At 40.8% G+C, this 22,855-nt stretch overlaps 1 protein-coding gene across 1 annotated transcript; it reads left to right on the plus strand.

Annotated features, from left to right (window-relative positions):
- The first annotated feature begins 6,954 nt into the window (after nucleotides 1-6,954).
- Nucleotides 6,955-21,394, plus strand: LOC121531880 (calretinin). The gene is made up of 11 exons (XM_041837411.2): nucleotides 6,955-7,154; nucleotides 10,512-10,588; nucleotides 11,691-11,780; nucleotides 12,075-12,155; nucleotides 13,263-13,319; nucleotides 13,943-14,020; nucleotides 18,751-18,806; nucleotides 18,923-18,962; nucleotides 19,153-19,206; nucleotides 20,571-20,642; nucleotides 20,772-21,394. The coding sequence occupies exons 1-11, from the start codon at nucleotides 7,061-7,063 to the stop codon at nucleotides 20,886-20,888; spliced, it is 816 nt and encodes a 271-aa protein (XP_041693345.1). The 5' UTR covers nucleotides 6,955-7,060; the 3' UTR covers nucleotides 20,889-21,394.
- The last annotated feature ends 1,461 nt before the right edge of the window (nucleotides 21,395-22,855 follow it).

Raw genomic sequence — 22,855 nt, forward strand, 5'->3', positions numbered from 1 at the left:
GTTGGCTGGATGTCCTTTGGGTGGTGGACCATTCTTGATACATACAGGAAACTGTTGCGTGTGAAAAACCCAGCTGCGTTGCAGTTTTTGACACAAACTGATGCGCCTGGCACCTACAACCATACTCCATTCAAAGGCACTCAAATATTTTGTTTCGCCCATTCACCCTCTGAATGGCACACATACACATTCCATGTCCAATTGTCTGAAGGCTTAAAAATCCTTCTTTAATCCTCCCCATCTACACTGATGAAGTGTATTTAACAAGTGACATCAATAAGGGCTCATAGCTTTCACCTGGATTCAACTGGTCAGTCTAGAGCAGTGTTCTGAATGTTTTTTACACTCAGTGTATATTTGGCCACTTATTTTCGTAGTCATATAAAGGAGACTGTTGATTTCAGATGTTTGTCACAGTTGAGGAGTAGTAATGCACTGTATGTAGGAGATTAACTTCTTTACTGTAATTTCAGTCCTAAAAACAAATGCATTTTTTATATAATACATTGTTTTCAAATAAAACCAACAAATTACACTTGTAAAATTGTGTACTATGTTATTGTGAAAGCCACATACTGTATAGACGGCACTGTGAGCACCTTGAGTTAAAGGTTGTGTGAGTGCATGCTTGCATAATTGTGTGTTTGTGCAGGAGCAATGTTAGTGTGAGATTACAGGTAGTGAAAATCCTTTGAAGGGAATGGTTTATTACCTATCGTTTGTGTTCATATTGACTCTCCAGCAATATGGGAAGAGAACAGAGTCCTGTCTTTTAAAGCTGTAATTCTTAATGGTGAAACAGCCAAGTCCGTTTGCGATATTACAACAACAAAGAAGTTACTGCAAACAACAAATGATGTCCCTCTGGCATCATTGCATGCACAATAGAACAGCAGCATATGTACTGCAATCTTTTTTTACCAGGATGCACGACGCTCCCCAGCTCTGCTTAGTCAACAAAACAAAAACAATAACAACGGCCGTGGGGCGGATGTGGCACTATTTCCCCTAGTGTGGATTCCATTTTTAAGGTGCTTCCTAGAGCAGTAAAGAAATGTTATGCTTTGTTTGAGAAGGGCAAGAAATGGATTATCATCAATGATGTTGATCAATAAAAGGAGGAATCTTTTGAAACGAGAGGAAAATAGAAGGTGGATACTCTTCCACACCCCATGTCAACTCCCCCTCCCAATCAGTATTTCGAGAGACCTGGGTCACAGTACTGTATACCTAAAGACAAGACATGAACACATCGACAACTAAACACATATGCTGCAAAATGTGATGAATGAAAAGGATCTTTCCCATCCCCTATCCACTACATAATTCAACAGTTCTGCCAACGCACTGTAGAAGTGGAGCTGAGATGAAATATTAACACGGTGAGCCCACAGACTGCCACCAGAAATAGAGAAATATCTCCAAAGGTGTTTCTATTTATGGCATAATCTACCACTGCAAATATGCAACAAAATGAACACAAAGACAATGCAGAAAAAAACACCTTTCTCAAATGGTTTAAGAACAATATTACATACTACACTGTTGGCTCACCCCATCACTGTAGCAATCTCGATAACAACCGCTCATTGTTGTGCATAATGTAGAATCGTCAAATGCACAGTCTATAAATGGCTCAGGTCAAACACAGTGTGTTGTCCAGAGTGAGCGTGAAAAAAAGTGACGTGACATTTGAAGACTCTACTGATACATGTTGTCAATTACAGTTGTTGTTGAGAGTACATGCTTAATCAAATATGATATTGCGATACCCATCATGTAGGCCTACTTCATGTTCATCAATGTTTCAAATACAATCTACCAATGTCGTGTGGACCAGTAAATCATTTAGGAGATGATGACACAATGCTCTCCCTTTGTCTCTTAGCATCACCAGCAGTATCTGCAGACTCCATTGCCAAGGAACCACCCTTGTAATCAGTGCTGAAATATGAATGAATCAGAGGATGCCCTGTGTAAACTGCTTAAGCAGTAGGGAGGGAGAACAGGCTAGGGCCCCCTTTACTCTCTATTAAATACACAGATTAATAGTCACTCCAAGATACATTCATGAGGACATTACAGCGCTACACTGAATAAAAAAACAAGCAGGTGTGTGTGTGTATGTGTATGTGTGCTTGCGTGTAGTGTGTGTAATGCATGTTTTGAGTGACACTACTTTATTTGTTTGTTTTCTCATCATGCAATTGGTATCGATCTACAAAGTAGTTATTTGTCTCTACATGCTCCAAGATAAATGTAACTGACTTTAGCAAGCAACACATGATTTTCATCTTGCCTGAAATGGAGGCAACATAAGCGTTACTGAATTCCTATGATCCAGATAGGTCAAATCGATTTGACCACCACGCAAAGGTCAGATTAAAAAACACACCTGTCATGGGCCTCCCGAGTGGCGCAGCGGTCTAAGGCACTGCATCGCAGTGCTAGAGGCGTTACTACAGACCCGGGTTATTCTGTGGCCGGGAGTCACATAGGACGGTGCTAAATTGGCCCAGCGTCGTCCGGGTTAGGGGAGGGTTTGGCCGGAGGGGCTTTACTTGGCACATCGCGCCCTAGCGACTCCTTATTGCGGGCAGGCTGTCGCCAGTTGAACAGTGTTTCCTCTGACATATTGTTGCGGCTGGCTTCCGGGTTAAGCTGGCGGGTGTTAAAGAGCGTGGTTAGGCGGGTCATGTTTCGGAGGATACATGACTCCACCTTCGCCTCTCCCGAGCCTGTTGGGGAGTTGCAACGATGAGACAAGGAAGGTTCTCCTGCAACAGGGTGATCAAATTAAGATCCAACACCTGTACAACACAGTAATGAAGTTAGCCACTTGCAGACGTGTAAATAATGCAAAGCTGTGTGTGCAGTGAGGTCTGCACATTGAGGCAATCTCATAGTTCATTGCATGATGTCATGATGTCTCAGTGAGTTAGCTAGATACATTGTGGTAATCATGCATTGTACACTTTCTTCCATCTTGGGTCAGATATCAGAGATTGTTTTAGTGTTTCTTCCTATCTTTTCCCTCTTTCTCTTTTCCAGGCTCATTTTCCTTCCCTTTTTGCAGCTTTTCCCCCCTATTGCTCAAACACCAACTGCTAAATCATCCTAGAGATCCCAATTCCATTTTAGCTCAATATGAATTCATGGCACTTTGCGTTAATGTTCTCACAGGCCTCATATTTCCTGTTTCAGGGGCACTCTTCTTTCCGAGGTCTCTATGTGGATGACTGATTTCAGTTAAGAGTAAACCCATATGAGCCACTAAACTTGTAAATCACACACACAAGAAATCGAGGTAAAGATTGACGAATGTGATACTAGTTGTGTGGTCTTTCTACTCTATATAAACACACACCATTAAAAAAAATATATATATATTCATTTTTAGATCACGAGGCACGCTCTCCCTGTATCCTACCCAGATATCTCTTAACAACACACTCACACATTCCCCTCCTCCATCCTGTTGTTTTGATCTTTTTCATTTTGGTGTAATCAGTGCAGTGCAATCCCACTGTTGATGGAGAGCCTTTTTTTATTTCCCCACTCTCTTGGCTCAAATCTTCTAAGCTACCAGAGGGAGAAAGCCTGTAAAAAGAGAGTGTCATAATAAGAGAGGGATTTTAAAGTATTCATTTCCAAAAGCAGTTTGGGAGATTCCCACCGGCACACAACAGTGCACAGTGGAACAACACACACTCTTTTAAAAGTTTGCTTAAGTTTATCTTTATTTGTTCATTAAAATCACAAACTAGTAGACAGGAAGGAAGAAAGATAAATACATGAGCAGCGGAGGTGGGAAACCCACAATTGAATACAACATTATGAGTCAGACACGGTTTTAATATTTATATGAACAATTGCTATTCGCTGTTTGTGCATCAATCAATTCATGAAGGGGACAAACGACCACCTTCCTTCAATAGACAAAACAAGAGTGATAACTGAAAAAGGGGAGGGGGTGAAGGACTAGAAAGCCATTGCTATTGTCTTAAGGTCAACGCTTTAATCCTCTCTGCATTGTGACAGCTCTTATCTCCAGAATGCTGATCTATCTGTCCCTGTCTTGCCAATAAACGTGAAGTGAGACTATTGATTGCATGGTGAAAAGACCTGCGGTGGAAATAGACTGAGACATCTCTGCTGAATAAAGGCTTTCAATGTTCCCAAACCGGCTTGTCAGCATAGGATCTGATGGAGGATGGGACTGTGCCAAGATTCAGGTGACAACTGTCCAGATGGTATTGTCTGACTGTCAATTGCAGATCATATTAGCTGACCACACATTTCAAATTATGTTAGCTGACTTTCCATACAAAGTTGTATGGGTTACTGAGCCCTTTATGACATCCAAAAGATGTCTGTTGCACTGTTCCACCCTGGTCAGTGTCAGAACACAGAGCCAGTCTCAGAGCCAGCGTAGTCCCAAACTCGCCATTGGCCTTGAGAGGAGGACTACAGTATGTCATGAGGAGACAAGGGGAAGTGTGACACTGCCAGGTCGTGGATACATCAATTTACAAGACATATTTCCTCAATAACTGAGGGAATTTACAATTTTCACAGAGGATCATTTTGAGGTGTTGTGCCCCAAGGCCAGGGCAGCTCAGTCCAGACAGACACTTGGACTAAAGCCCACCTCTAAGCTGTAGCCAGTAGCTTCTCCTGTAGTAGAAATCCACATTTTTACACCAGGGTGTGCCCTCATTTCTGAGCTTCCTACAGGTGGCATTCATCATTGTTACATTATTGACCATTGAAACTCCATCTGCACGTCCAAGGAGAGTTGAGCATGACTGAGAAGATTGTATAAATCCAATAGAGAAACGCTAAATCAGGAATATCATTACCCTTGACATGTCCAAACACAGCAAGTACACTACATATACAAAAGTATGTGGACACCCCTTCAAATGAGTGGACTCGGCTATTTCAGCCACACCCGTTGCTGACAGGTGTATAAAATCGAGCAGACAGCCATTCAATCTCCATAGACAAACATTGGCAGTAGAATGGCCTTACTGAAGAGCTCAGTGACTTTCAACGTGGCACTGTCATAGGATGCCCCCTTTCCAACGAGTCAGTTCGTCAAATTTCTGTCCTGCTAGAGCTGCCCTGGTCAACTGTAAGTACTGTTATTTTGAAGTGGAAACGTCTAGGAGCAACTTTGGCTCAGCCGTGAAGTGGTAGGCCACACAAGTTCACAGAATGGGAAACGCCGAGTGCTGAAGCGCATAGCGCATAAATATCGTCTGTCCTCGGTTGAAACACTCACTACCGAGTTCCAAACTGCCTCTGGAAGCAACGTCAGCACAAAAACTGTTTGTCGGGAGCTACATGGCCGAGCAGCCGCACACAAGCCTAAGATCACCATGCGCAATGCCAAGCAACGGCTGGAGTTGGACTCTGGAGCAGTAGAAACGCCTTCTCCGGAGTGATGAATCACGCTTCACCATCTGGCAGTCCGACAGCTGAATCTGGGTTTGGCGGATGCCAGGAGAACGCTACCTGCCCCAATGCATAGTGCCAACTGTCAAGTTTGGTGGAGTAGGAATAATGGTCTGGGGCTGTTTTTCATGGTTCGGGCTAGGCTCCTTAGTTCCAGTGAAGGGAAATCTTAACACTACAGCATACAATGACATTCTAGACGATTCTGTGCTTCCAATTTTGTGGCAACAGTTTGGGGAAGGCCCTTTCCTGTTTCAGCATGACAATGCCCCCTTGCAAAAAGCGAGCTCCATACAGAAATGGTTTGTCGAGATCGGTGTGGAAGAACTTGACTGGCATGCACAGAGCCCTGACCTCAACCCCATCAAACACCTTTGGGATCAATTGGAACGCTGACTGCGAGCCAGGCCTAATCGCCCAACTTCAGTGACCGACCTCACTAATGCTCTTGTGGCTGAATGGAAGCAAGGTCCCGCAGCAATGTTCCAACATCTAGTGGAAAGCCTTCCCAGAAGAGTGGAGGCTGTTATAGCAGCAAAGGGGGACCTACTCCATATTAATGCCCATAATTTTGGAATGAGATGTTCGACGAGCAGGTGTCCACATACTTTTGGTAATGTAGTGTATGTTATAAGTTGCATGGAAAATGCCTTTTCATGATTGCAATGTTGGTTGGATGTTCTGGTCCTCAAAGAAATGCAGCCTAATCACAGATTCCTCTAGGGCTGTATAAAATGTGATTAGAGTGTGGATTTCTAATTAATCTGGCGTTGGTTGAATCATTTCACTGAAGCCCTAGTAATTGGCATTCATTAAAGCTGAGTGAGTTGTGCATGCAGCAGCTCTATGCAGTGCAGTGGCTGTGCAGCAGCAGGACTATAGTAATTACTGCTGTGCGTCCTCAGTCCCAGGGCACAGGCATGACTCCTCCCTGGGCTCTGGTTCTCCTGACTGAGCTGCTCTCAATGCATGAACGCTAAAGGATAATTAACCCAAGCCTTTGGGAAATTCCTTAGGGACCAGTGCCTCTTACTGTGATTGTAAACACATCTAAGAGGTGACCATGCAGTCCATTGAACACACTTAAACACAGTTAGGATTAACACTCTATCCAATGCCAATCCATCCCCATCTTCTACATGAATGCAAATTGACAGTGAAAATAAAGGAAGGAAATGACACGGGAAGTTTCTGCCATGGAGCTAGACAATTCCTGCGCATCTCAATGTGATTTACATAATTCAAGCCACATAGCCTAGAAATCTGGTTCTTGATGGCAGAGCTCAAACCTGAACAGCAACGGACGGTTCAGTCCATTTATGTTCTTTGGATGCATTCGGACTATTGAACATCCCTCTCCGCATGGAATAGTGCCATGCGCGATTCCTCGCATCAGGTGGCGAACGCAGACGAATGGATGCGTGAGGGCGTTGATATTGGTGTCACTGCGCCACCTGCGTGGCTATATGGGAACTGCAGTCTCTGCTTTGGTTTAAAAGCTCCGGCAACACGCAGGGGGGTTACAGTGTGGATTGTGGTCCTACAGATAAAAAGTTCGCACGGGATATTCTAGCGCACAGGAGGAAAAGTCGTTGAGAACATGGCAAACAAACCACAGCAGCCTCCTCACCTTCATCTGGCGGAATTGAGCGCCACCCAGTTCATCGACATCTGGAACCATTTCGATACCGACGGTCAGTACCGGAGCACAACGTTATCCAAAATGTTACCTTGAATTTTACGCAGCACTTTTTTGAACGAGGCATTGTTTCAAATGCAGACACAAATGTAAGCTAACATGTTGGATATTGGGATAGCTCTGTCTAAAAAGTGTTGTTTATCATAACTGAAATTAACTTTTGGTCATGATGGAAAAAGCGTAGGCAATAAAATGCTGGATGTTTTGAATTGTGATTTTTTTGTTTCATTTTGTGTGGACAAGACAAGAAGTGTTGGACAAAAAATGCTGTATAAGCATTCTAGTGCATTTACTTTCTTGGCAGTTAGAAAAGCAACTGGATAACTCCTGGTGTTACTGCTGAGGTTTCTGTTTGATTTATTGATAAAAAAATACACTTTTTAAATGTAATTAATTGTGGGCACTAAATACTGTATCCTTAGAAAGGTTAGAATAGACTACCTGTGTATTAATTGATCAATGCAATATTTGATTTAAAAAGGTTGATTGTATGGATGCATGACTTTTATTCAGTTACTAGAAGAACCCAATCAGATAAATCTAATACATCAGTATTACAATGTATATCAGCCTATCGATCAAAACGCATCAGAAGTCTAGGCTATACCTCAGTGCACCGTGCGCTAAAGGAGGGATGGGCGTGTGCCACACTGTCGTCCATTTAAAACGTGTATGTAGCCTAACCACACAATAAGTGCCTTTTTTGTATAGGCCTCTAAAAAATTTGGCTTCACTAACTTAACTGAATGCTTAAATACAGTAATCATATTATTCCACTGTATTGTTTTATAAAGCACGATTAAACAAAAGAAAAACATCTGGATGATGTCAGGACAGACTCAAGAGTTTCCATAGGCATCATAACTGATGGTTGGAATCCTGCTTTAAAAAGGTGCGTCTAAAATGTAACTAAATGTATGAAAAGAGGAGGGAGTTTGTCAACCGAATTCCTACAGTTCGTCACAAATAAAAGTTTAATCCAACAGTATTATATTAATGTAATTCACTATACAGATGAGTTGTCGGCTCAATTCAAGCGCACGAGCCCACGCCCCTCCAAGCGTATTATTCCTGGGCATCCTCTGGGCATAATCGGTTTCCCCTATTGATTGTGTTACTGCACATTCCGTCCCGGCCATTTGTTGAAGCGGAATGATAATCCTCGAAGCGTGAATAGTCTCTCGGATTACAGTACTAGTTCCCTCTGGGTGTTTAGTTATCTGAGCACAAACAGGGATTGGTGCTGTTGGTCCACCCTATAGGGCCTATACTGTGCTGTCTCTATGGATTGAGCATTTTCTGCAAAGACAACATGACATAGGGATATGGACATGGTACTCAGTGAATTGCTGGTCTGGTGCAAGTAGGCATAACCAAAGTAGGCTAGGCCAGAACATCAGATCATGCGATTGGCCTACCGATTTTGCCGCTGTCCATCGTGCTGAAATGATTAGACCCATCAACAATGTTGCTGAACATTTTGCTATAGAGAACACACAGAGAGATACCCGACTAATGTCTGTCTGATATTGACATTTCAGTAATGCATAATTTATGATGCAGTTATAATGCATTGCAAGACTTGGCATGATCATGTTGTGGTCCCCTGATAATGTATTATAGTATTGTAGCTTTTCCCTGTCTTGTGGGGAAGAGGTTATCAACCAGCTGGTATTTGTTTTAACAGTTCATCACTTTTTTGGGGTATGAGATAAATAATAATAACACCATAATGATTGCCAATGTTTATCAGCATTTGTTATTCACATAAGCCTAGAATATAATTATGTGTCAAAAATGACTCAAAATGAATGATGGTATAGGCTAACCCAAGATCATAATGAGATGATAGGCCATAGAGGTCAAATGTGCCTAAAACAAGTCACATATTGCATTCTGATTGCATGACAGTATGCTACTCATAAGTTGTCACCTTCTGAGGGATACCTTTACATTTAAGAATAAATAGGTAGCTTATATCAGATAATGTTGGAGATGGCTAATGTCTGTGACCACAAAGTGGGACATAAACCAATACAATTGGCCACATTCTATTGCCACAACTGTTTAGATAAATAAGCAGTATTCATTTGTTATTGGCAATTCTCCAATGAAATAGAAAAAAAGTAAATGAGTAGATAATTGAAAAATAATGGGACACTGCAGTACATAGGCTACTTTGGTCTAGTGTATATCACATCATCATACACAGCATACTCTGCAATATACATGCACACCTTCAGCTTGTTTTTGATTTATTAACACATATACAAAGTTCATACAAAGTTCATAGACAATGAGCATATAAAACCACTGGATCATATTGGTCATACTAACATGTAATGATAAAGTAAATCATATGTAAAGCTATTATAAAAATGTATACATGTCAATAAAATAAAGAGACAATAAAATAAAAGTGCATTATGATGATATTGCTAGAATCATATCCGCTCTATATAGAGCAATTTATGTTTTCGGTGTAATCAAAAGCAAATTTGCTTTGTTCATAATGATATGTACTTGTTCTTCTGGTAAATATAAAACTGAGTGCTTCCCCGAGACTTTCGGTACTCAGGTCCATGCAAATGTCACTAGGATCCACAGGCAAATTAATACACAGGCATTTGCAAGACATTTCAATCGTGAAGCTGATAGGAAAGGCATAGTTGATATTTGTCAAAAGCCACTATAATAACCATCTCACTGGTCTCCCTCGATTTAGCAACATTAAGTTTAAAGCTCTATCATTTCCTTCACCATTATTTATAGACATCCAAATAATCCTGGCAAGGGTGCAACTAGGCACATTTATTTGAAGTTGGGATTCCTGCATTGATTTCGTACACTGTCTTGCCAGGCAGAGATTTCCCCATTGTCTTTTCAAATAACTGGACTTAAAAGGCTTTGGAGGCCTCAATTAGAGGGAGATGGAGAGAGAGAAAGAGAGAGTAACAGTGCATTTCAAGACTGGGAGACCCCAATCAAGGGATTTAATTAAGCAGTTTCCAACGTTTGAGTGCAAGCTCACAAATCACGTCAGCCAGAGCCAGCCTCGCAGCATGCTAACCATCTGGACAACAAATTAGTTAGTTATTATGTCAGTCATTGAGCCAGCCATCCAATCAGCCAGCAAGCAAGCAAGATAAACGTAGTTCTGGAGTATTACTGTAAAACAGGGACGCATTGGCCTAATTTGCTATCAAATTTGTACAATCTCACTTCTCAAGAATCACACTTTCACAGTGGTACTACTATACATTACAGAGGGATCTTTGATGCTTCACAGTCACTGCCTGTATGATAGATAGTATTGGGCTGATTTGTCAAATCCCTGTTTTCTCTGCTGCAGGCAATGGCTACATTGAGGGCAAGGAACTGGAGAACTTCTTCAGGGAGTTGGAGATTGCACGGAGAGGGACCGGAGTGGTAAGGGAATGATCCCTGGGCCTTGACTAAGGGCTCAATTCAATCAAACATGTCATAGCAATGTTTATACAGTATCTCTGTTTACATAACTACTGCCCACATACATTACGTACTGTACGTCTCAGGCCTATTCTGTCTCTGATGGGTCTATGTGGAATTTTTTACAGTACTGAATCCAATACCATTTTGTAACATTATTTCTATAGGGATATATTACTGTATGCTACAGCAGATATACTGTAATGCTGGATTGACTGACCACTTTCAAGGAAAGTGTCATAGCTCTGGTCTTTAATTACAACAGTAAATATGTTTTGGATTTTATTAGGTAAAACCAAAGGAGTACAACCTCATGCAAACAAATATTGGACATAGTAATTGGTGTAATGTGAGTTTACTTTAACAGGCTAACAGGCAAAGGTACAAAGTAATTCTACCACCAACTTTCCAACTTTTACTGACAATAGTAAAGGTAGTATTTTGTTTGTTCTTTAATCCAACAGTCATATGTTGGCATCTCCTCACTAATCAAGGTTGTAGCCTATTCTGGTAGGTTGTTCATTGAGTTCCGGAACAAGCCCTAGAGATATGAACTCATGTCTATAAGCTGTCCAGTCTGTCAAGGACTGGCAGTAATTAAAAGGCAACTGATTTGTCCAACCAAGAGCTAATTAATTATTTAAGCAACATCAAAACAACAAAGTTCTCCAGAGAGTGCTCCCACAGATGGAAAATATTCTCTTTCTTGGGAGGAGTCAGTGCAATAATCTTTCTGTCACCACATCTCGTGTGTGTACAACACAGGAATCAGAGAGCTTCAGTAATCATGTTACATATAATCTCCCAGTAGCTGCATAAAGTCTGTGACTAGAAGATGACGAGCCCTTTAGCTGGGGAGAAGACGCTTGTCTGTTTTAGAGAAACAATCTCTCAGTCTGCCCAGTGTAGCAACCACTAAAATCTAAAACTAGCTCTGTCACAACAATGTGCGTGACCACAGTCCTATAACACGAGAGGATGGTTTGCGTAAAAAAAAAAGATCTTTACTGATGTTTGTGTCATGACAAACTGATATTTGCGTGTATTTGTGCATGTGTTATAGGACCCATCAAACTCCACTTTCAGAGAGAAGATGAAGGAGTTTATGCAGAAGTTTGACAAGAACGCAGATGGGAGAATTGAGATGTCAGAGGTGAGCTGACATTTTTTCCTTTTCAGATCAATGAGGATTTGATTATGCTAGTGAGAAGTATTACCAGTGATCTCAGGCAGTTTGCATATCAATGCAGAAATAATCAGACACTATTATGGTAGATGTGTTCTGAAACTGTTGATGAATCGATGATCTATGCTTCATTCAAGTAATCTTCGTCTAAGAGATAAGATTCTATTATCAAACACAGTATTTTTCACACTATCAAACACAGAGAAGCAAAGGTTATCTTTTTTCTCCCTAATTAATCTCTCTCTTTCTCTTCTTCTCCAGCTGGCTCAGATTTTGCCCACAGAGGAGAACTTCCTGCTTTGCTTCAGAGAGTTTGTGGGATCCAGTTCTGAGTTCATGGCGGTAAGTGGTGAAAATAGATGGTTTGAGTATTAATTTGGTTTGAGTAAGAATGTGAAGACTCGTACAGGCTATTTATAATGTGTGTTGGTGGGATTGGAAATACAGAGCTACTGTAATAAAGCAGAATGAAAAACAACAATTAAACAAAGCAATTAAAACCCACAACAATCCACATTTTGGAATCGTTGCCCAGCCCAAATCATACCCAAATCATATTAGGGAATTGCACTGAAAGTAATACAACATTTGAGAGAAAAGTTTCAATGTAAAAAAAAGTCATACTCAAAGGTTATTTTTCTCTGTCATGTGTCCTCTGCCAAGAGAAAAGCCACAATCACTCACTGGTAGAGGAGATGAAATTCCAGAGACTCTTGACAGCTCTGTCAGATTAGTTCTCATACAGTGTAAATGGAAAGAGTTTGATTATCAGTGATACCAGGAGGGACCATCCAGTCACCCACTGCACTCCTATTATGTCAAGGGCAGGAAGAATTAAACGAGAAAGAGAAAATTAGGCTTTTTAATCACCCGGTGTGGTAACAAAGACTTTTAAAGGGATCGAATGAGGAAGTACAAACTTCTATTTTCAGAATCATATATTATAGATGTGAGGCTGTAATTCTCAACAGACCTGGAGAGGGAGGGCATCTATCTTTGATAAGAGCCCTTTCTGGAAACAGGGACAGCTGCTAGATTAAAACATTAATTAAAATGCATTTCTCTCTCCTTGCCCTCTCACAATGTGTGGGAGATAGGAAAGAAATCTGGAAAGTATAATGAAGACCCAAGTGTGATAACGGGAAGAAACAACTAACAATTACCAGCCACATAAATTGGATAGGATTTTTTGGTGCTCTTCCTCTCCTTTTGAAAGTGATCTCTGTCCCTCCAGAGAGTAATTCATGAACGTCACATGCAATCCCATTAATACAATCCATTTCGATTGCTTTGGTGTTAAAGGACATTGGATATGGGGGTGTTTGAGTGTGAGTGGAGGAATGAGATGGCTCATTTACAATGTGATTGGTACTACTGTCGGAGCAAGTGATTGGCTGTGTGTCTATTGTTTCATTTCTAATGTGTGTGACTTTGTGTTTGCATATGTAGGCTTGGCGACGATACGATACAGATCGCAGTGGGTACATTGAAGCTAATGAACTAAAGGTATGGTTCCTCACTTGTTAACCATCAATGTAAGACATGTTTACAGTATGTCCTTTTACAAACTATGGTAGAGCTCCAACCATAGTCAATAGTTGTCTCCTAACTCTCCTTGTCATTCGATCCAGCTATAAGATGACAAGGAGATGCATTATTATACTTTACAATGTAAATGAAGCTTTAGAAACCAACACCCAAAAACTTGCAGGTATAGTTGTTGTGTTGATGCAGTGAGGCAAATGGGGACTATGCATATTTCTCTTGTCTCAACGGCTGTCAGACAAAGACACTATACAAATCTTGACTTGTAATACCACCCATTATGCTGTTGTCTGACACTGATTAATTTCTAAAGCGTTTTCTGCTGTCTTATCTGCAGGGAACTGCAGGATGTTACTGTAACACAGGCTGGTAGTGATAGATAGAATGGCCCTTTCTGTCAATGAAGGATCTGAGAATGTATGTGACACTTCCAATTCTGCGTAAGCCAATACTTACATGACTGACGGAAAGCAATAACTGGGGCCTCAGCGCTAACGTATAGACGAGCCAGACTCTCTAAGATCATAGGATTTCTTTTAAACTATTAGGGGATTATAGTTTACTCACTTTTCTCACCTCCACAGGGATTCCTCTCAGACCTGCTGAAGAAAGCCAACAGACACTACGATGACCAGAAGCTTCAAGAGTACACACAGACAATAGTGAGTATTTTCAGTCTAAATTAATCCCTTCCTGTACCGTGCCCAAACCCTTCCTCCATAGCCGTGGGAAGAAGGGGTGCTGAGGGTGCTGCAGCACCCACTGAAAAATCGGGGGGAAATAAAAACAATAAATGTGTATATTTATTTACAAAAGTAGTGCACTGGGCCTGTACTAGTATTAGCGGACCAATATAGATGGCTGTAGGACAGGCATAAAACATTTTCAGCATCTCTGCTTTGGCAAAAAAGGTAGTTTTATAATTAAGAACAGTATCTTGCAGGATTCAATAGTTGGAATTGTAAGAGTTGTTGCCCTGTCCCTTTCTCTGCGATTGTCATTCTAATGGAATCCAGAAAGAACAAAACCCTGTCCTCAAACATTTACATCAAAAGGTACAAAGTTATGGGCAAAGATACAAAACATCCACATCAAATAAAATATTTTTCTTGATGAAATAACATGGAAAACAACCACTTTTTGTGCAGCATTAATTTACCCTCCTTACAAACCACTTAATGTAAATGTACATTACTGTATTGTACATAGACTGGTCATCTAGGTTTGTACCTGTAGACTTTCCATCACCATGAAGAAAAACAATCCACAATACAGTAATTGAGTACATTGAGACATCAAATGGTTTGTGACGATGTGATGTGATGGTGTGGCTCAGTTAGTAGAGCATGGTGCTTGCAATGCTAGGGTTGTGGGTTCGATTCCCACGAGGGACCAGTGCAAAACAGTATGACAATGTATCCACTCACTACTGTAAGGATAAGCTCTGGATAAGAGTGTCTACTGAAAAGGAATGAAAATACCATTTCAGTTTTCACATACAGTGGGGAAAAAAAGTATTTAGTCAGCCACCAATTGTGCAAGTTCTCCCACTTAAAAAGATGAGAGAGGCCTGTAATTTTCACCATAGGTACACGTCAACTATGACAGACAAAATGAGATTTATTTTCTCCAGAAAATCACATTGTAGGATTTTTTATGAATTTATTTGCAAATTATGGTGGAAAATAAGTATTTGGTCAATAACAAAAGTTTCTCAATACTTTGTTATATACCCTTTGTTGGCAATGACACAGGTCAAACGTTTTCTGTAAGTCTTCACAAGGTTTTCACACACTGTTGCTGGTATTTTGGCCCATTCCTCCATGCAGATCTCCTCTAGAGCAGTGATGTTTTGGGGCTGTCGCTGGGCAACACGGACTTTCAACTCCCTCCAAAGATTTTCTATGGGGTTGAGATCTGGAGACTGGCTAGGCCACTCCAGGACCTTGAAATGCTTCTTACGAAGCCACTCCTTCGTTGCCCGGGCGGTGTGTTTGGGATCATTGTCATGCTGAAAGACCCAGCCACGTTTCATCTTCAATGCCCTTGCTGATGGAAGGAGGTTTTCACTCAAAATCTCACGATACATGGCCCCATTCATTCTTTCCTTTACACGGATCAGTCGTCCTGGTCCCTTTGCAGAAAAACAGCCCCAAAGCATGATGTTTCCACCCCCATGCTTCACAGTAGTTTTTACCAAAAAGTTCTATTTTGGTTTCATCTGACCATATGACATTCTCCCAATCCTCTTCTGGATCATCCAAATGCACTCTAGCAAACTTCAGACGGGCCTGGACATGTACTGGCTTAAGCAGGGGGACACATCTGGCACTGCAGGATTTGAATCCCTGGCGGCGTAGTGTGTTACTGATGTTAGGCTTTGTTACTTTGGTCCCAGCTCTCTGCAGGTCATTCACTAGGTCCCCCCGTGTGGTTCTGGGATTTTTGCTCACCGTTCTTGTGATCATTTTGACCCCACGGGGTGAGATCTTGCGTGGTGCCCCAGATCGAGGGGAGATTATCAGTGGTCTTGTATGTCTTCCATTTCCTAATAATTGCTCCCACAGTTGATTTCTTCAAACCAAGCTGCTTACCTATTGCAGATTCAGTCTTCCCAGCCTGGTGCAGGTCTACAATTTTGTTTCTGGTGTCCTTTGACAGCTCTTTGGTCTTGGCCATAGTGGAGTTTGGAGTGTGACTGTTTGAGGTTGTGGACAGGTGTCTTTTATACTGATAACAAGTTCAAACAGGTGCCATTAATACAGGTAACGAGTGGAGGACAGAGGAGCCTCTTAAAGAAGAAGTTACAGGTCTGTGAGAGCCAGAAATCATGCTTGTTTGTAGGTGACCAAATACTTATTTTCCACCATAATTTGCAAATAAATTCATTAAAAATCCTACAATGTGATTTTCTGGATTTTCTTTTCTCAATTTGTCTGTCATAGTTGACGTGTACCTATGATGAAAATTACAGGCCTCTCTCATCTTTTTAAGTGGGAGAACTTGCACAATTGGTGGCTGACTAAATACTTTTTTTCCCCACTGTAGATATAAGTTGCATTAGCAAAGTATTTCAAGAAACTGGAAAACATATATCAAGTATTATCAGATTAACTGTTTTGTACAGATAATTATCAGACTCAAGTTACAAATGCTGGTAAACACACTTTTCCACAAAAATAGTTCTGCGCTGGGCCATTACTAGTCATGTATTGGTGGACCGATATAGACGTCTTCAGTGCGGGCAACAACAAAAAAATCAGCATCCCCACAGTCAGCAGAAAAATTGCAGTACCCCCAGCCCCAAACTACTATGCCTTCCTCACAAACTTATCTGAGAAATAACCAACACCACCACATCCTGCACCACAGGATACAGAAAATCTATTTAAGATAACTAATATACACTACCGGTCAAAAGTTTTAGAACACCTACTCATTCAAGGGTTTTTCTCTATTTTTACTATTTTCTACATTGTAGAATAATAGCGAAGACGTCAAAACTATGAAATAACACATATGGAATCATGTAGTGACAAAAAAAGTGTTAAACAAATCAAAATATATTTTAGATTTGAAATTCTTCAAAGTAGCCACCTTTTGCCTTGATGACAGCTTTGCACACTCTTGGCATTCTCTCAACCAGCTTCATGAGGTTGTCACCTGGAATGCATTTCAATTAACAGGTGTGCCTTCTTAATAGTTAATTTGTGGAATTTCTTTCCTTCTTAGTGTGTGTGAGCCAATCAGTTGTGTTGTGACAAGGTAGGGGGTGTATACAGAAGATAGCCCTATTTGGTAAAATACCAAGTCCTTATTATGGCAAGAACAGCTCAAATAAGCAAAGAGAAAGAACAGTCCATCATTACTTTAGGACATGAAGGTCAGTCAATATGGAACATTTCAAGAACTTTGAAAGTTTCTTCAAGTGCACTCGCAAAAACCAACAAGCGCTATGATGAAACTGGCTCTCATGAGGACCGCCACAGGAATGGAAGACCCAGAGTTACCCAGAGTTACCTCTGCTGCAGAGGATAAGTTACCAGCCTCAGAAATTGCAGCCCAAATAAATGCTTCACAGATTTCAAGTAACAGACACATCTCAACATCAACTGTTCAGAGGAGATTGTGTGAATCAGGCCTTCATGGTCGAATTGTTGCAAAGAAACCACTACTAAAGGACACCAATAAGAAGAAGAGACTTGCTTGGGCCAAGAAACACGAGCAATGGACATTAGACCGGTGGAAATCTGTCCTTTGGTCTGGAGTCCAAATTTGAGATTTTTGGTTCCAACCGCCGTGTCTTTGTGAGACGCGGTGTTGGTGAACGGATTATCTCCGCATGTGTATTCCCCACCGTAAAGCATGGAGGAGAAGATGTTAGGGTGTGGTGGTGCTTTGCTGGTGACACTGTATGTGATTTATTTAGAATTCAAGGCACACTTGACCAGCATGGCTACCACAGCATTCTGCAGCGTTACGCCATCCCATCTGGTTTGGGCTTAGTGGGACTATCATTTGTTTTTCAACAGGGCAATGACCCAACACACCTCCAGGCTGTGTAAGGGCTATTTTACCAAGAAGGAGAGTGATGGAGTGCTGCATCAGATGACCTGGCCTCCACAATCACCCGACCTCAACCAAATTGAGATGGTTTGGGATGAGTCGGACGGCAGAGTGAAGGAAAAGCAGCCAACAAGTGCTCAGCATATGTGGGAACTCCTTCAAGACTGTTGGAAAAGCATTCCTCATGAAGCTGGTTGAGAGAATGCCAAGAGTGTGCAAATTGTGCATCAAGGAAAAGGGTGCCTATTTAAAGAATCTCAAATATAAAATATATTTTGATTTGGTAAACACTTTTTTGGTTACTACATGATTCCATATGTGTTATTTCATAGTTTTGATGTCTTCACTATTATTCTACAATGTATCAGCAACAAAAGAGTGATCAAATTAAGATCCTACATCTGTAGTCATTGTCTGTAGGTATTATGTAATATACTTTATATGTGAACAGGGGAGCTATGTATCCCTTGTCCCGTCATGCTGGTGGCTGCCATGTGGTTGAGTCGTTGGGAGTGGGACTCACGATGTCCTACGGGTTGTGTGTTCCAACAGCAGATGTTCAAACATCTGTTTGAACCTCAAGGCCTAAAGCTTGACCTGAATTACTCTGGGGAGAAAACCAATCTGTATTGTTCAGTCTTAGTGTTGAGTAGCAACTTCCATGTACAACGGACTGACGACAGAGTAGCATTGTAAATAAAATAAAATGTATGAAGAGCCAAACTTGTTGTCACAACTGGTGAAGGCCCCTTGCTTTAATGTCTCTATCTCGACCTCCCTCCCTCCTTGTCTCTCTCTCTCTCTCTCTCTCGCTCTCTCTCTGTAGCTCAAGATGTTTGATCTAAACGGAGATGGGAAGCTGGGCCTGTCAGAAATGGCGAGGTGACTGTCAGTAACTGAGAAGAAATGTTTCTATTTCATGTTTGCCTTCAGCATCCGACACTCCTAACAAGTGTTTCATGGAAATGATTCTCTGTTCTCTGTTTTTCTCTTTTAAGGCTTCTCCCAGTTCAGGAAAATTTCTTACTGAAGTTCCAGGTGAGGAGTGTGCAAGAGGAACTGATAGTCCCTTCAAACAAATGCCTTTTCCACAGTAATTTGGGCTGATAAAAATACCGGCAACATGATCATTTGATATTTCAGAACACAATCATTAATTTGCAATCTAACTCAGTAACATCATGCTGTTCTGTTATAATATGTTTTTATTTCTAAATGTGTTTTACAGGGTATCAAACTGACCTCTGAGCAGTTCAATGCTATCTTTGCATTCTACGACAAGGTACATTCATGATATGTGATTGGATATTCTAAAAGGATACAGTTTGCTAAATGCTGTATGTATAGTATTTAACTTTCAATCAGGTTTGGTGGATGACTGAGTTGTTTCACTCTCTGTCGTGAAAGCCATGTCTATGCAAAACAGTGGTCTTTCCGCTCATCCGGGTAGGTAAATAAGCTTTATTGGTACACCTGCTGTTCTTGTTTGAGTGTTGGTTGAACATAAATTCCATCATTTGTGGACAGGTGATGCCAGATTTCAGGAACAAACTGCTGTTGTGGAATGGAGTAATGTCTTGGGATAATAGCATTACATCTGGCTTGGCATGTAGTGGATAGGGATCTGACTTCAAGCAAGTAAAATGCCAACTCGTATCACTCGTGTGTTGTTGATACCCCTAGAATTGATTGTGATATATGGACTATTTGATTTGGCCTAATGCAAAACCTGCACTGTATCTCTGCCAATTTCTTGTCGCCATTGCTTTGTAGGCTACAAGTATTGTGATACATGTTTCATTACATATACATTGTTCTCTATTGAATTACAGTATGTTGCTACATTTTCCAACAAGAGCATGCATTATTCTCTATTGAGGGTTACATGTTTCACAATATTAAACTAGTGATCCATAAGACAACTATTACATCAGCATGGCTCCAAACAGCTCACAGACTCCCTGAGTGACAGGTTAGATCCTGTGACTTAATATGCCAAAAGTTTTCAAATGTGGACTGAAATGAAAGTGATGATGGAGAGTAAAATTGAAATGCTTCAGCAGAGCAGAGGGCTTTTTGCGTGCCTATGTCTGGACTAGATGCTTACTGAGAGGACTGGGGCAGACGCTCAATTATAAATGAAACGCAGTCCATGTACACATGATGTGTGTCAAACGCTAACATTTACGTGCATAATTATTTCATCATTTGTTTCAACCCCCACCCTGCAGCTGAATCACTGGCAGCTGCTGTCACTGCTATGGAATTATGGGTAAAAAAGAATGGCGAGAGCAAGAAGCACGCCAGGTCAACCGAACACTAACATGGCTCACTGTGCCAAAATTAAAATGTGCAGAGCTTTGAAAAACACAAAATGTTTGACAGCACGCAACCAAGACAGTCTGTTTCCCGGCTTCCCAAAGAAAAACCCCACCACTGTAACTTCAGTACCATGGCCCTTCCCCTCCACAATGTCTCCTTATACATTTAAAGCTTTTGCTCTCGAGCAGCCATATACAGTACATATTCTTTATTCATGAGTGAAATGTTAAGGGAAGTGTACCTTTTTAAACTTCCATTGAAAGTAGGGAATTGAGAGCGGTTCTAATGCAGGTATATGATACATTTTACCCCTCGTTCTTCCAGGATGGAAACGGCTACATTGATGAGCAGGAGCTCGATGCTCTGTTGCGTGACCTCTATGAAAAGAACAAAAAGGTGAGATAATATGGAAGGTTTGGAGCTCAGCTCTCATTCCCACATAATGCTGAATTTCTCATTATAATGCGTCATTACAGAAGCACCAGTATAGATAATGGTGTCTTGTCTTCTCTAATCTTCTCTCAGGAGGTGGACACCAAAAACCTGATTGGCTACAAGAAGAGCATCATGGCCCTGTCGGACGGGGGGAAGTTGTACCGCTCCGAGCTGGAGATTGTGCTCTGCAGGGAGCCCATGCTGTGAACCCTGACAACCATCGCTGTCTGTTTGTTGACCTCCATGACCCTATCTGCCCATCCTCAGATCACACCCACCTCCAGCTGCTTGACGACTGTAACCTGGTGCATGTGCCGGTCACTCCCTTCATGAATGTGCAACTGAGAAGCACAAACCAGCTCTCCCTCATGACCCCTGTCCCCACTCGTCCCTGCAGACTGACCCAGCTCTTACGTTGCTCTCTGCTCAATCCCTAAACTCTACATTTAACAAAATGAATAAAGATAATAAGGTACTTATGATAACTATGATTGCAATGTGAACAGGAGAGGAATGAAAATGAATATGATACGATTATTTATTCTGAATGCTTGGTTTGACTTTTCTCCTCTCTTTTTTCTCTGTTTGATCTGGTGTTTCATCGTTAAATTATTATCATGTTACATTTAGATTTTTGATGTTGGGTTTTCTGGCTGATACTGTTATAATGAGGATGTTATCGAAAGCATTAATTAAAGATATCTTACGATTAAGGTTCGTCTCATTTTGACTTTCACATTGTTTACACCTCGCTCGCTACCCCTCCTTGTGCTTAGAATTTATAATCCATTCAATTGAATATTGACACGCTGCTTTGAAAAAAGTGTCTTGGAAAAACACTGAGATGCCCTCTGTTTTATGTTAGTATCAATGAGTATTTCTAAAGATGAAGTGGGGGGAGAGTGGGGAGAAAATAAGGAGAGTCCTACTGTCAAACCAGACAACAGTGAATGTTACTGCGACCACACACAGAAACACTCACACATTTCTGTCATTATAAGAGAATACCTCCATCATGTTCTAAATTCCCTATATGGGTATTTCTAAAGCAGGACATATTTATAGTAAAATCCCCTCTAATTGTGTGCAGATGCTTTTAAAACGAGCTCAATAATTCAGCAGTCAAACTTCCCTCTCGCACAGCCGAGCTTGTAGAAATACCTATCAATGAATCATTACTATTTAAATGTTTAATTGAAGGCAGGTTTTGCAAGAAAATACTAGCTTTTTCATCCAACGTGCAATGCACAGAGATTAGCATTTGTGTTATGTTGTAGTAATTTCTATAAAATGCTTATTAACAAAGACTTATAGAGAAATAGAGAAACGTGTATGAGATAAAAAAAATCCCTCACTCCCTAACCATATTAGTCTATATTTAGTCAGACCAAAAGTAACAATTTATGATACAAAATTATTGTATGCTATTTGGTTAAAATATCATTAAGATTCAAATAGACATGTTTTAGCTTAATTGCAATCTGCAATCACCATCCTGATCTTAACTAATAACTGATATTATGACTAGATGTGAAGATGACTCTCATTATGTATGCATACAGTATACTTTATGAAAGGGACCCTGGTGTTTTATTAATGTACTCTTTAAATATAGCTATTGAGAATTAAATAGTGATTGAATGGATGTCCCTGCCTAAATTCCCTACAGGACATCCACTGAGTAACATACACACAAACACCAATACACACTGGTGACTAAGACATAAATACTGAGCCTGTTTACAAATTATATTTTTCACTGTACAATACACTAGATAATTATATATATTTGCACATCATTGTAGATGGTCCTCCCTGTGAGAAATACAAACAAGTTTGAAATGCTACATTTCATGATGGTTTAAAATTATGAAATATTTACAGACGTAGAGGGAAGAGGCCAGCTGGTATACAGATGCAGGCAATGCCCAATTAAAACAGAATCATATCGGGAAAAGATTGAGGCCTGGCCCATTTAATCACTGAACCGACACATGACAACTAACAAACTGTAAATTACACTGCCAACATGCCATCAACACATGACCGAGACATTTCTAAGCATCCCACTGTAGCTTTGATGATTGCACATAGGCAAACCCAGTCTTTGTCCCAAGGGACTATCCTCCCACATACCCATAATGCAATGTAATGTAATATGTTGGGATGACTTA

The sequence above is a fragment of the Coregonus clupeaformis genome, chromosome 19 (assembly GCF_020615455.1).
Source record: "Coregonus clupeaformis isolate EN_2021a chromosome 19, ASM2061545v1, whole genome shotgun sequence".
In the NCBI taxonomy this organism is placed as follows: Eukaryota; Metazoa; Chordata; class Actinopteri; order Salmoniformes; family Salmonidae; genus Coregonus; species Coregonus clupeaformis.